The sequence below is a fragment of the Symsagittifera roscoffensis genome, chromosome 4, assembly GCF_963678635.1.
Source record: "Symsagittifera roscoffensis chromosome 4, txSymRosc1.1, whole genome shotgun sequence".
Classification (NCBI taxonomy): Eukaryota; Metazoa; Xenacoelomorpha; order Acoela; family Convolutidae; genus Symsagittifera; species Symsagittifera roscoffensis.
The window spans coordinates 51,943,155-51,957,249 of record NC_087065.1 but is presented as its reverse complement, the minus strand read 5'-3'; the positions used below and the strand labels follow the sequence as shown (position 1 = coordinate 51,957,249).

The following is a 14,095-nucleotide window of genomic DNA, read 5'->3' as shown; positions in this document are numbered from 1 at the left end:
ATTCATTTCTGATTTCTTATACACAATGAATAATTTTAACGAGATTCAAAAATTATATACCACAAAAAATTCATGCAAAAAACATCTTCTAGTCAATAATTAGTCATTTCTCAATAATTCGTGAGACGCGAAGAGGAGCTTTGCATCACTTGCGATACCAAAATTGCACGGTTCAGGTGTAAAAAAATCGATGTCATAATTTCATATTTTTCGACACAGAGGCAACAAATATAAAAAACGAGTGGAAAAAACTAGGTGAACCAAAAATTTATTTTCGTATGTCTGGATTAAAAACAACTAGGGGCACAGCTAAAGCTGGAGGTATGTGTTTAATATTGAATGAATTTGCTTGACTGATGTGACAAGAAAAATGTGATTTCAAAAATTGAATTTTGCCCAGAACCGTAGTTGTTGTTTCTCTACTAAAATAAGTGAGAGTCAAAATCTAAAATGGTCAATTTTTCCAACATTTCTCTTCCAAAAAAATAAGAAGCCACCGCTTCTGCAGGAACCATTATCGCAACGGGTTATTTCAGTTGAGCTTTTCATCTCAGATTTGATTGTGTAAATTTTAAGAAAACTCAAAAAAGTTCTCTAAAACGGTCAAAAGGATTTCCAAAATTCATGATACTTTCCTGTAAAGAGCAGTTTGGGGCCGATTAAGCAGAGAAGATTCCTTAAAGTTGGTTTATCGATTAACACTACCTGAGAACTGGCACGGTAGTTTTCGCGTTAAGTCAAAATCTGCAAAAAAAAACTGTCAAAGTTTCAAAACTTCGACTTGTGTTTGAAGGCTATAACTTTTTTTCTTAAACAATCTGGCCATAGCCAATGATAAAGGTTGGCTTTCAAAAAACTGCGGTTTCGATTAAGCCTATAACATCAGATTTGGCAGGATAGTTAGCGGGAAAAGTCCAAACAATGGTCAACAAATCAAAAAATTTACATTTCCGAATCATAGCTTTTTGTGTGGAAAAATAGGGCGTAGCCGCTTATGCAAATGGGATTAACTCAGACAGAAATTACGATTGCAATCAAAATCTCAGATTTGGGAGGGTCGTTCACGACAAACGTTAAAAAAAATATTTAAAAAAACGGTCAAAATCAAAATTTTGACTTTTTTGAGAGCCTGAATTTTTGGTGTAAGAAAAAATTGGGAATGCTCGCATAAACAAATGAGCTTCCTAAAACCCACTCATTGAATTAAACCTACAATCTCAAATATGGCAGGGTAAAAGTCAACACAGAGGCGAAGTTGCATTCCGCATACACAAGCAAAAATATGACCGATAACTCTTCTGAGAAAAACTGATTGAGTAAAATTTAGAGGCTACAAAATTTCTTAAGTGACGCACGCCAATTATGAGTCTACATAATTGCTAAGGGACGCAACCCAATTATGACGCATTAGCAGTCAAATTGGAAAAAAAAAAAGAAATTTACCAACTAACATGCCTCAATTAATAGAGCGGACACATTTCAACTAGTATACGAATAAGTTCATTAAAAACTCTTATTTTGTTGCGGGCCTCTTTCCCTACATCTACGCCGCAGATCCATGATAACTTGAAGCTAAAGTGCTATTTGTAATATAATAGTCTGAGTTGATATCCTTAGCATTGGCTGTATTTTATAGCTGGTTATTGATCAAAATGAACTCTTTCAAAATGAACACATTTGTCGCAAAAATGTTTGCGTCGCAAACAATATTTGCGGCATCGGTTGGATAAAATAGAGTTCATACTATAACAAAAGCTTTGCTTGTGTAAAAATATGGGTCAAAATATTCCCCACAGACTTTTCCGAAGGCTGTAGACAGAGGGGTCAAGTCAAAAGATAAACAACGGGAGTATACAGGCACGCAGGCACCGATTTTTAAACATACAGCCAATTTGAAAAGTGCGGGGGGGGGGGAGTATTGAAATTGTGTTTCTCTTGAAACAACTCAAAGATAGATTAATAAGCCGATAAAAAGTAGGCCTAAATAATTTAGGGCGAAGAAATTTCTAAGCAAAGCCAAAATAAAAAGAAAGAAATACGAAAGCAAGGTAAGTAAAAATACAAAATGTTGGAGTGAGTCAAACACTAAAAGCAACATTGAAGAAAAATGCGCACAGCTAAAAAAACGATTTCAAGATGTGACAACTAAGCCGACAACAGATAAACAGACAAATAATTGACCGACAATTTCATTTAAGACAGATTATTTCCCGGTTAAAAAAAGCAAAAAACAGGTCCTGGTCTTATTCTAACCCAAGACCTTTGCCGTCGCTGGCATAATCGTTACCTCCAGGCTAAGTTGGTCGGGAAAGCATAGAAATTTGAATTTATTATGAACCAAGATACAAGTGATTCTGTTGAACAATATGTTAACCCAAAAAAAAGTCTATATTCCACTTTGATAACGTTTGCTTATCGCAAGCGTAAAAGGTACTAATTCAGTAAAACGCACATCTAGGAGTAATGATTCCTAAAAACTCATTTGACAAATTGAAATCAGAAAGAATCATTTGTGAAACATTGGAGTGATTTTTTCACATTTCTGTAATCAGATGAAATCATAACTTCGAACGATTTGGGTATTAAGCCATTTAAATGCAAGTATATCAGACAGACAGTAAAAAAATAGCTTTGTAACCAATCAAGTGATTTATATCCGCCTTCGTATCGAATTTGAAAAACAAAACGGACAAGATTGAACGAATTCTTAAAGTTAACAATTCATTTCATCTATGAAACTGTTTAACTAATCACAAATTTAACAAGGATAGCCTTTTACTGTGCAAGTAGCACATAATGTTACGACCAGTCATTAGAAAACTACGGTTCACAACTTTTTTTTATTATTAGTGTAGTTTTTTCTGCTTGATGTGATAAAAAGATCTGACGTATTAAAAGCATTTAGGCATATTAGACAGTCATAGTAATAAAGGCAACTTAGACAAAAAAATGTTGTAGAAAAAAAAGAGTAGAAAAACTGTAGAAAAATTTAAAAATTGCAAAAAAAAATCCCAAGATGAAACTAAAAAACTCTAAAAACTAATTTTACCTGCTTAAATATAAATTTTAAGGTCTTAAATTTGGCATAATTCAGCTTGTAAGCCTGCTCACTTGCTTTATTCGCTCGAATTAGGACAGAAAATCAAAAATATCATTCAGGTTTTTTGTGGACACTGGGAAAACTTTTTGGAAAACTTGAAAAGTGGTTCAAATTACGACTGAAAGGGCTTTAATGTGATATATCACTCAACCCAGTCCGACGATTATTTGTGGTACCTGTTTTTGCGTGGAAAACAAAAAAAAACTCATCCGAACACAAAGTTCCTCCCAATTTCTCAAATGGTCGGAACAACGAAGATAGACGGTTACTGTGTAAACTGCACAGAATGTTCCGACCGCTGTCTTCAAAAATACAAAAAAAAGTTTTTACAAATTATAGTTTTTTTTTCTGCATGTGTGAAAAAATCTGAACGAAAAAAAAAGAAATCAAGCAAATGCGACAGTCATATTCAAATAGTCCAATTGGAAAAATAGTTTTTGTAGAAAAACGAAAAAAAAGTTAACATTTATGTAGAAAAACGAAAAAAAAAGGTTTGAAAAATTTCATAAGTTCTTTTGCAGAATTTTTGAAGTTTTTGATTCTCAAAATGGCGCTAAAAAATTCTAATAACAACTTTACCTCAGTAAATCCAAATACTCACGGTTTAACTCAAGCTTAAATAAGCCAATGTAAGCCTGCACGCTCACTTTATTAGCTCGAAATTAGACCAAAAATCTAAAATTTCAAGCCGGTTTTTCTCGATCCTGAGAAAAATTTTCAAAAATTTAAAAGGTTGTTCAAATCACGACTCAAAGGGCTTTAATTTGGTATATCACTCGATGAAAATTAATTAAGGTACCTGGTTTTGCGTAGAAAACAAAAAGAAAAAATAGTACACAACAAGGATAGCCGATAGCTGTGCAAGTATACAAAAATCATAACTCGATCGCTTTAATCGCTCGAAAACAGACGGAAAACCAAAAAATTCAAACCGGTTTTTCTGGACACTAGAAAATAATTTTGGGAATTTTAAAAAATGGTTCGATCACGGTTGCTGTGCAAGTAGCACAGAATGGTCCAAATAAAATAAATTCCGAAATAAATTCACAAATATTGTTTTTCTAAAATCAAAAACAAATTAAAACGAAACGTAGTTATTTCTAAAACAACATAAGAAAGTAAATTACACCTTTATCGGGCGTCAACAAATTATATGTCAACAAGTTACTCATGAAATCGAAAAAGCCCTGACCAATTTTTCTCAACAGAATCAATTTGTTTTTTGATTATTTTTTGGAAACCGAATCTTGACCAACATCACTTTAATATGATACCACATTTGAACCACATACAACCATTACTTAAGGTACCTGAAAATATGCAAAAAACACACGCCACAATATACTTATTTCTCAATCCGTTAAGTGACCGGAACAAAAAATTCTGTGAGAAAAAGTTTTCAGCGTTACCAACACATTTATATTTATACAAACACATTTACACTTATTTACAGCAAAAATTACTTCGCTTGGAAAATAATTTTAAAATTGCAATCCAAAAATTAAACCGCATAAAAATTAGCGCGATTAAATTATGAGGTCATGTTGTCAAGTAGATTCCCGGTATGCTGCCCAGGAGCAAAACGAAATCAGACGATCCAGGCTATTAATCCACTGAAAATAATTCATTGCCTTGTCTGCATATAATTAATTGTGACGGATAAAATCGATTGGTAACAGCTGAAATAAAAGAGTCCGCCTCAGAATTCATGTGCATATAGACACCTGTTTTCGGCGTTACATTAGCAGAAGCTACCTTCTTGTCACCTCGGGTGGATTTTGTCAAAGCTCAGTCACCATAAAAACCCCGAAATAAGTATGACGTGCGTTTCTTTACATGTAATTTATTTCGTCTTTGCGTCAGGAAACTTGCAAAATAGAAGTTGTTTTAAGTTGTGAACAGCTTTTTTTTTCAGGTCTATCTGTGCCCAACACAACACTCCAGATCAGATTTTGAAGAAGCTGCTAGATGAAGGTCATTACGAGAAAAGACTACGGCCGCTCAGTGCATGTAAGAAAGATCTGTTGCCCAGTTGAAAAACAATACTAAACGAATTTTTGAATAATATTTCCAAAGTTGATAGCAATATTAGGCTTGCTTGATCAGCTTAATTTTTGAATTTTGAAAGCCCAACTCAATTGATCTGACAAGAAGGTGCTGGTAATATAAGTTCATAGAAAATGGCGGTAAATCACGGGCTCGTAGAAAATTCCCAGAGTAAGCATCAGCAAACAGTAAGCTCAATTTAACTATTGCAACAATAAGGCTAAGGTCACAGAAAAGGGTATTGATTCTTTTGTTACACATGGTAGCTAAGTAAAGCCCAGGACATAGAGACAGACGCATGAATCTCGGACAGACAAAATCCATAAAAAGGAACAATTGACAAATTTCGGAAAAATTGCAGCGTGGAAAAAGAGCTTTGAATGTCATAAATACAACGATCTGATTCAATAAACATACACCCTAGGCACTTGAAAAAACATTGACTCGAAAAATATTGACTCGAGATTATTCAAAACAAGTTATACACAGAGGGAAGAACATGTTATACCAAGAGCCCAGCTAAAGCTGGAGGTACGTGTTTGATATTTTTGAATTTGCTATACTGATGCGGGACAAAATAAGTAATTTCAACAATTGCACATTGCCCAAAACCTTAGTTGTTTCTCTACTGAATTAAGAATGAAAATTTTTGAGATTTGGAATTTTGCCAAAGATACAACCTTTCTCTTACAAAAAAATAAGTAGTCTATGCAGGAAAAAGTCGCGCAACCACTTCTTTCGATTGAAATTTTTAACTCAGATTTGATAGAGTAATTTTTATGAAAATTTTTGACTTTCCGCAATCTTGACTTTTCGAAGACAACTTGACTTTCCGAAACCAGTAACTTTGTTCTGCTAAAAGCAGGGCAGGGCCGGTAAAGTAGAGAATATTTCCAAAATCGGGTTTCTCGATTAAACACCTACTCTGAGAATTGGCACAGTAATTTTCGAGCAGAGTAAAAAAAAACTTCAAAAACGGCCAGTTAAAGCGTTCAATTGTTTGAAAGCCATAAATATTTTGAAAGCCATAACTCACACAATCATAACTTCCCGTGTACATAACCGACAGATATGTTTTTCGTGTTTTCAGTGAAGCCTCTGATGGTGGAGTGCACTCTCTACGTAGTGAGTCTGGGTCCAGTCAGCGAAGTCGACATGGTACGTAGAAAACAAGCAAAAGTGGGTTGCGAAAAAACTGTTTCTACCCAAAAAAAATCAACACAAAGACGAAGCTGAGCTTCGCACAACTTGCGATACAAATATGAATGACTATAATTGAAATCAAACGGAAAAAATGAAGAAAAAAAAACAAAAAAACTGTTTTGGCACTGAAAAAACTGCAACAAAATATCCAGAACAAAACTGGCTGCATCTTTAGACACTTTACAAAGAGCTTCCGAAATGCTAAAAAGAAACCAAATTTTACCAAAAAAGTAAATTCTGCAGAACAAAGCCGACAAAAATAAGCAAACCGACTGAAATCTAAATAAGCCGAAAACTTTCGATTTGCAAAAACACAGGTCTCCACTGGAATCGAACTCCCGGGCTTAGTCGTCTCAAGCATGGGGGTTACAGCAACTTGGAAGAAAGCTTAATCCTCAAAAAATCATGCTAGGGAACTAAGTCGACAACAATAAACGGACGGACGATAACCCGAAAAACACCGAAACTCTTGTTTGCAAAAAAACAGGTCCCGGCCGGATTTGAACCGCAAACCTTAGCGGTTACAAGCTGTTGTGTCACGTCTACGCCAGATAGTTGATTGCATTTGAACGTATAATTACCAAGCGGTAACAGCCGAAAATACCTGAGCAGAAACCTTTCATGTCGAAAAAAAGTTCAAAATTGTTAACTAATTTTAAAGATTTGATGTCCCTTCACCCCTCAGAGCATACGCACTCACACAAAAACTTTTTGCGATCCCCGAACGACGCAATAAGAGGCCACTAGGTCGATATAAATAAAGCCGAAACCTAATAAGCCCATAAAAAAGACAAAAAAAAAGGAAGAAAAAAATCTTGATAACTCGAGTTGGTAAAACTACAACCAATGTTAACAGCAAATTTCGATTCAGCCGGAGTTTGGAAAAGCTAAAACACTTAAAAACAACTACAGCGAAAATGTTTACAGCCAAAAAAAAACGATTCATAGATGTGGCAACCAAGCCGACGAAACTAGAAATTTTTTGAACGGGAATATTTACTGTTTGAAAAAAATAGGTTCTAGTCAGATTGAAACCCAAGACCCTTGCCGTCCCAGGCGTATTCGTCACCTCTAGGCTGAGTGTGTAGGAGACTCAAAGAAATTTGAACTCATTATGAACCAAGGTACCACTATGAACCAGAGTCCAGATGAGTCCAGTGAACAAAGTTGTTTACAGGAAAAAGGTCTAGTACCCGATAGCAATACCCTTGCTTATCGCAAGGGCAATGTAATTTAAAAAAAACATATTTAATTGTTTCTTTTCATAGTTTGAGAAGTGCAATATCGTGTTTTAAAACAAAGTTTTTTGACAAGGGTTTTAAATCATTTCTTCCCACCGCTCAGCACAGAATGATAAGAGACTGACTCATTCGATTTTCACTGGCGATTAACCTACAAATTATATAGGAATTATATACATATAAGAGGTTATAAAGGCTGAACAGGCAGGCAGTATTTATCTAACCGACAAAGAGGCTAGCCAGTGAAATAAATCCCTAATATTTTCGTGTTCAGACTTTCAAACTGGGCATCTACTTCCGACAGTACTGGACTGACCCCAGACTGCGTTTCAACTCCACTCTAGACAAGATAGTGTTGAGCCAGGACCTGCTGGAAGACCTGTGGCTGCCAGACTCCTTCTTCCAGACTGAGACGGAGAGTTACATACACGAGGTCACAAAACCCAACGTCTTCTTCAGACTCCACAAGGACGGCAGAATTCTCATGAGCATCAGGTCAGAATAACATTTAACTTTTCAATAGAACTAATCCACTTAGATAAAATTGGACTAACATTTATTTACCTTTGCGTCTCTTTTTAAACCTCGTTTTTTAAAAAAAAAACTGCCTAATTCGAAAACCATTTCTTTCTTAGGCTCAACTACACAAAAACATCCAGTAGGAAAAATAAAAACAAAACCAGGTTCAATTTTTCAGAGTCACAGTGACGTCACGATGTCCGATGGATCTACGACTTTTCCCGATGGATACTCAGGAGTGTGAGTTGCGGATAGCGTCTTGGGGATTCACTACAAATGACCTGCAGTACGAGTGGCTGCGCAACACACACATGAATGCACCGCCCATCAAACTGGCAGAAGACATTACACTTTCTAATTTCAGAGTGGTCAATTATCAATGGAACAGTTACATCAGGAACTTATCCACAGGTATGCCCAAAGACGAAGTGCCTGTTTCAAAGTTCCAATAGACAGCTCCTAAAGGTCATTGACCTAATGCAAAAGTAATATTTGAGCTCCGTTTGACAACTTGAAAAATCAAACAAAAAATAAGCATGAACAAATTTTCAAACTATATAGAGCTAACGGAGCCACACAACCGAAAGAAAGGACGTTGATTGAAGCACTGTCTGTTATGACAAAGTATCCGCTCTCTTTGCAGTTTCTCTCAAGATAATGGTAAGTACTATTACTGATCTACTTTTTTGTAGGCGAGTGGGACACTTTAGCAGTGACTTTTCGCTTCGGCAGAAATACACTCTACTTCATCATCCAGATGTACATTCCTTCCACTCTCATAGTCATGGTCTCTTGGGTCTCCTTCTGGGTCGGCAGGGCATCCGTACCGGCACGGGCAGCCCTCGGAATCACCACTGTCCTCACACTTCTTACTCTGATCTCATCCACCAATGCAAACATGCCTAAAATATCCTACATGAAGGCCATTGATGTCTACTTCGCCGGCTGCTTTCTCTTCGTGTTTGCCAGTTTGATTGAGTTTGCAGCTGTGTGTTACCTGGACAAATCCAGGGTACGCAGGCCGACTCCCAGCAATCCATCAACGGGAGCTGACACTGCAAAAAGCAGCACTAAATCTAGGGTACGAGATGGAGGAAGTACAAAAAGTTCAAACTTTTGAACACGAAATTCTAATAGGATCATACAATTTAGGTCATTCGATCATCATGTGATTCATCAAACTATGAAACTCTTCGTTAATTGTTTTTTTTTGTTCCGACCATTGAAAATATGGAGGAACTTTGAATTCGGGTGTGTTTTAGTTTTTTCTTTTTGTTTTCCACGCAAAATCAAGTACCACAAATAATCATCGGACTGGGTTGAGTGATATATTACAGTCATGATTCGAACCACCTTAAAAAATTTGCAAAAAAGTTCCCAGTGTTGAGAAAAACTGGTTTGAAATTTTTGTCTTACATCGAGCGAATAAAGCAAGCCAGCAGGCTTACAACAACTGCATTATGAATAATTTAAAACCTTAAAACTGAATTTTAGGCAAGTAAAACTAGTTTTTGGAGTTTTTTAGCTTCATTTTGGGAACCAAAAACTTCAAAAACTTATTGCAAAAATTTTGTTTTAGTTTTTCTAGTAAATTTTCTACGTTTTTTGTCCCATTTGCCTATATTAGTATGACTGTCGAAAATAGCTAAATTATATTTTTACGTCAGATCCTTATATCACACCACGCAGAAAAAACTACACTAACTTGGAAAAATAACTTTCTAAAACCTATGGTCGGTACATTCTGTGCTACTTGCACAGAAACCGGCTATCCTTGTTTAAATTGAAAACATACAAGATGAATTTACTATTACTAGCAATTTAATATTACATTAAGATCATTTATCCACGGGGGAAAGGACCAACACAAGAGCTGTACAGCTCATCACGGCGAACCGCTGTTGTGCCCCTGTTTAAGAACTACATGCAATTATTTGTTTTTGGTTATTTTTCTGGGCTGGGTAATGTTGCTTCACCCTCAAGCAACGAGCACGGATCATGGTGGGCCTCGAACATCCGACCTTTCGATTGAGAGGCGGAGACGTAACCACTTCACCACCGCTCCCCAACATATTACTAGCGAATCAGGCGTCTAATTAGAATAATGAACTCATTTGGCTAAATTGTTCCGTGAATTGCCAAAAGCCAATAAATAATAGTGTTGCTTCTCAATTTGGAAAAATGAACGTAATACATTGCAGGGCCCTCAGCTCACTGACAGCAATGCGGAGCTTCCGAGGCGTGCCAGTTCTTATCTCCTATCTTCTATGCCTGATGACCTTACTGGGTCCAAGACATCACTTCAATATGCAGTTGAGCTGTCCCAACTGAAACAAGAGAGTCTGAGACGCCCGCACAATGCACGACCAGGTGAGTTCACGAAACAGTGCTTGTTCGCGTTATACAAACTATAGGAAAAGACTTCTAAGATAAAAGATTATAAGAAAAACATTATGTTGAGATGTGTAAATCATAAGCGTATTGACTCTCAAAGAAACGATGAAAAGTTACACGTGTCAATAGTTCAAACCAAGTGTTATTTACAGTCTAATCACACAGACGCAATACAATTTCAATTTGTAATCAAAAGCACGAGACCTACCGAAGTGCCAGAAAAAAAGCAGAAAACATTCTTAAAACAAAAAGAAACACGGATAGTCGGTAACTGTGCAACAGGCTGGCCACTATTTTCTCAAAAATATATAGACTTCAAGTGACTATGACAATTTTCGAAATTTTTTGTCGACCTTTTTTTAGGCCGACCAAATTAATTTTTCAAGTTCAGGCTCTGCCAAAGTACTAAAAAGTCCGTTTTGGCCAAAATTTCTGCGCCGCAGGCATAATTTTGAATAAAAATTTGCGTTTTTTCGGCGCGCGCTCCCCCCTCAATATAAGTATGTATTGGCGCCAAAGGCGCCTTTAGAAACCTTTTAGGGCCCGTCACCAAAAACGGACATCTCAAAACAGTGCAAAGAGGCGACCCTTTAAAAATATTAAAAAACAGAAATCTTTGTTGTAAATAGTGACTTTTACATGGTCTCTAGAAAATATAGTCTTCCAAAAAATTGTAGACCAAATAATGACTTTTATTATAAATATAGACCAAGTGGCCAGCCTGCTGTGCAAATAGCACTGAATGTTCCGAGCATAGTCTTAATTTTTTTTAAAGTAAGATCTGAACATGTGTAGTGTAAAAATAGGCTCTGAACAAAAATATAGCAATTAGGTATATTCGAGTCATATTTAATCAAATAGGCCAATTTGAAAAAAGTTTCTGCAGAAAAAAATAAAAATCGTAATAAAGAAATTTTTTTATTATTTTTTGCAGAATTAATTTGAACAAACTTTACTCGAATAAAACTAAGTTTTCACGGTTTAAATTATTCTTAAAAATCTATTGTAAGCCTGCAAACCTTATTTTCACAAACATTATTAGCTCAAAATTACACCAAAAATCAAAAACATCATACCGGTTTTTCTCGACAGAATTTTTTTTTAATTCCGTTTGAATCATGATGAATAGGCTTTGAAATGAAACAAGACTCGACGCATTCCGACCGATGATTATTTTTGGTACCTTATTTTGCGAGGCAAACAAGAAGAAACAAAAAAACTAAAACACCCGAACATAAGAATCCTCCACATTTTTCAATTGGTCGTAACAACAAGAGGGATTATGACAAGGTGCTTTAATTGTAATGATATATCTCGAACTAGTGTTATTTGATGCCTTACTTTTCAGTGTGACGGTGTTCTATACTAATTCAGCAATCTAAAGGCACTATCGTTTTGGCTGAGAAATATTTGGTTGCAGGGGACAAGATTAATCTTGTCTTCGGAGCGTGGTAGACTAGTTTTCTCACTGAGTATCGACTGAATTTGAACGACTATTTTTGTTGTCTCTCTGAGTTGTACACTAGACTCTATCAGAGCTATCTATTGAGTCAATATTCGATTTCCGGTGTTTGTACAATGATTCAAGTGTAAAAAGAGTAATCCACCGAAAAAGGATGTAAACATTGTAACATTCGTCTACTGCAGTCACACATGAGGCTTAAGAAAAATAGGCCCTATAACCACTGGCTCAAGGGTCAGGGACACCATCTCTTGTGTTTTTCTACCTCAAGAACGGTCGGAGCCAGTTCGGTTCGTTTGTGACATGAGACTACGACCCGTTACAGCTTAAAGGCTACTACTAAAATATCCCCCCACTCTAGAATTAGAAACGTCCCCATACTTAGGTCTCTAGATACCCAAAATACATGAACGCCGTTAAAAACCGGGTTGGAACAATCCGTTAAGTTACTTTTTATTAGACAGTGTAACTTTGATCCATTTCAGATGGATCAACCTAAAACTCGCCTTACCTCAACATAACAATTATAAAACACACTCTAGAAATTTAAATTAGTACTCACATTGTAGCACACTCAAGAAGGGGAAGTACTTCAGTCGGTAATTAACTCAAGAATTAAATAATGTAACTAAATGAGTTTTAATGTTTATCAGTTTCAATAACGAGGACAGGTCTTAACTCTAGGATATAGTTTCTCGTGAACCATTGGGACACTCAAGTTGTCCACCTTTCCGTCGAAGGTTCACTCTGGTCCAGCTCAAATAATCGTTCTCTCGGGAATACTCTGTCTTCTATTTCAGATGGGACAGCTCTACTCTTGTTCACTATGATGGAAATTGCGAATAGCAATTTCCTACCGATTTCTCTTGCAACTTTCCCGCGTTTTTCACTCGAACGTTCTGACTTCTCTTTTCTGATTTTCAGTTATCGCGAGAAAATCGTGCATGACAGGTTCCATTCGAAATTTAGAAAAATTAAATTTCACTCCAAAATCAAGTGTTTTTTGCTTCTCTCAAGGTCAAACTTCCGAATATGACCGACTGGCACACATACAAAGTAAAGTATTGACAAAATATTGGCAAAAATATAGATAAAATGAAAGCTGCAGATATAGCAAAGACTAATGTTGGTTATAGGCCGTCACATGGATAGCCGGTTGCTGTGAAACTAAAACTAATCTGAGAAAAAAACTCGAAAAAAAATCTCTATTCTTATTAAACAAGAAGTGATAATTGCTAAAAGAACGTAAAAAAAAATTAGTAGAAAAATAATATGCTTTAGGGTTGTTATGATTTTTTGTACGACTAATTTTTGATGCTGAAAAAGCAACTTCCTGCACCACAGAATACTAAACGTAAATATGACAATAATCAGCCAAAAATAGATGTTTGAAAAAACGAAGACCTGTAGAATCGACGATATAAGAATATTCACCAATTTCTCGAAATTTTAGACCACTGAGACTGTTCTGTTTCTGTATTTCAGGGGGCGGAATACGTTACTCTCAACATTACGACCACAACCTCAATTACAACAACAGCAGCAGCAATATTACACGGCGAAGCAGCAGAAGACTATCCTGCTCATTGCGAAGACCCTCGATCCGAATAAAAAACGAACAGGGTGATATCAATGTCGGCTCTATCGACCGATTCTCACGATACTTTTTCCCACTGACATTCACTACTCTAATGTGCATGTATTGGTCCATCTATTACCATATTAGCACCCAGTTGGAACCAATAGGTGAAAACGGAATCATTCTATGACCTCAAATATTTCCAGTTTTTAAAAAAGCCACGAAACTTTTTACTCAAGAGCACATGCAAAAAAATCATTTGAAGCTCTATTTATTTACAAGCTAGAAGTTTCGAATATCGTGGAAATATAATACAATTTAATACTATTAGTTTCTTTTTTTTCTTGATCTGGTGACAAGCGAGGCCTGCGTAAAACTACCTTGTCGGATGCTTAAAAATCAGCATTTATATCAATAAAAATCGAATTCTTCTCAATTAATTTGCGTAAAAAGCCAGCCTACATCAATTAGCAGCTGGTGCTCTGATAGCTTAACTGTGGAACTGCAGGTTTACTCAAAGTTAAAATATCTCGGACTTGTGATCAGACCTG

General features: G+C 36.1%; 1 protein-coding gene across 3 annotated transcripts in view; it reads left to right on the top strand.

Annotated features, from left to right (window-relative positions):
* LOC134843618 (glycine receptor subunit alpha-4-like) overlaps positions 1–14,095 on the top strand; it is a 21,205-nt gene extending 7,110 nt beyond the window's left edge. For all 3 annotated transcript variants that reach the window (XM_063859784.1, XM_063859783.1, XM_063859785.1), the window contains exons 3-9: positions 5,016–5,110; positions 6,237–6,304; positions 7,865–8,085; positions 8,288–8,520; positions 8,802–9,190; positions 10,311–10,479; positions 13,451–14,095. In XM_063859784.1, coding sequence (XP_063715854.1) covers positions 5,016–5,110; positions 6,237–6,304; positions 7,865–8,085; positions 8,288–8,520; positions 8,802–9,190; positions 10,311–10,479; positions 13,451–13,734 — 1,459 coding nt within the window. In that variant the 3' untranslated portion in view covers positions 13,735–14,095. The remainder of the gene's footprint in view (positions 1–5,015; positions 5,111–6,236; positions 6,305–7,864; positions 8,086–8,287; positions 8,521–8,801; positions 9,191–10,310; positions 10,480–13,450) is intronic.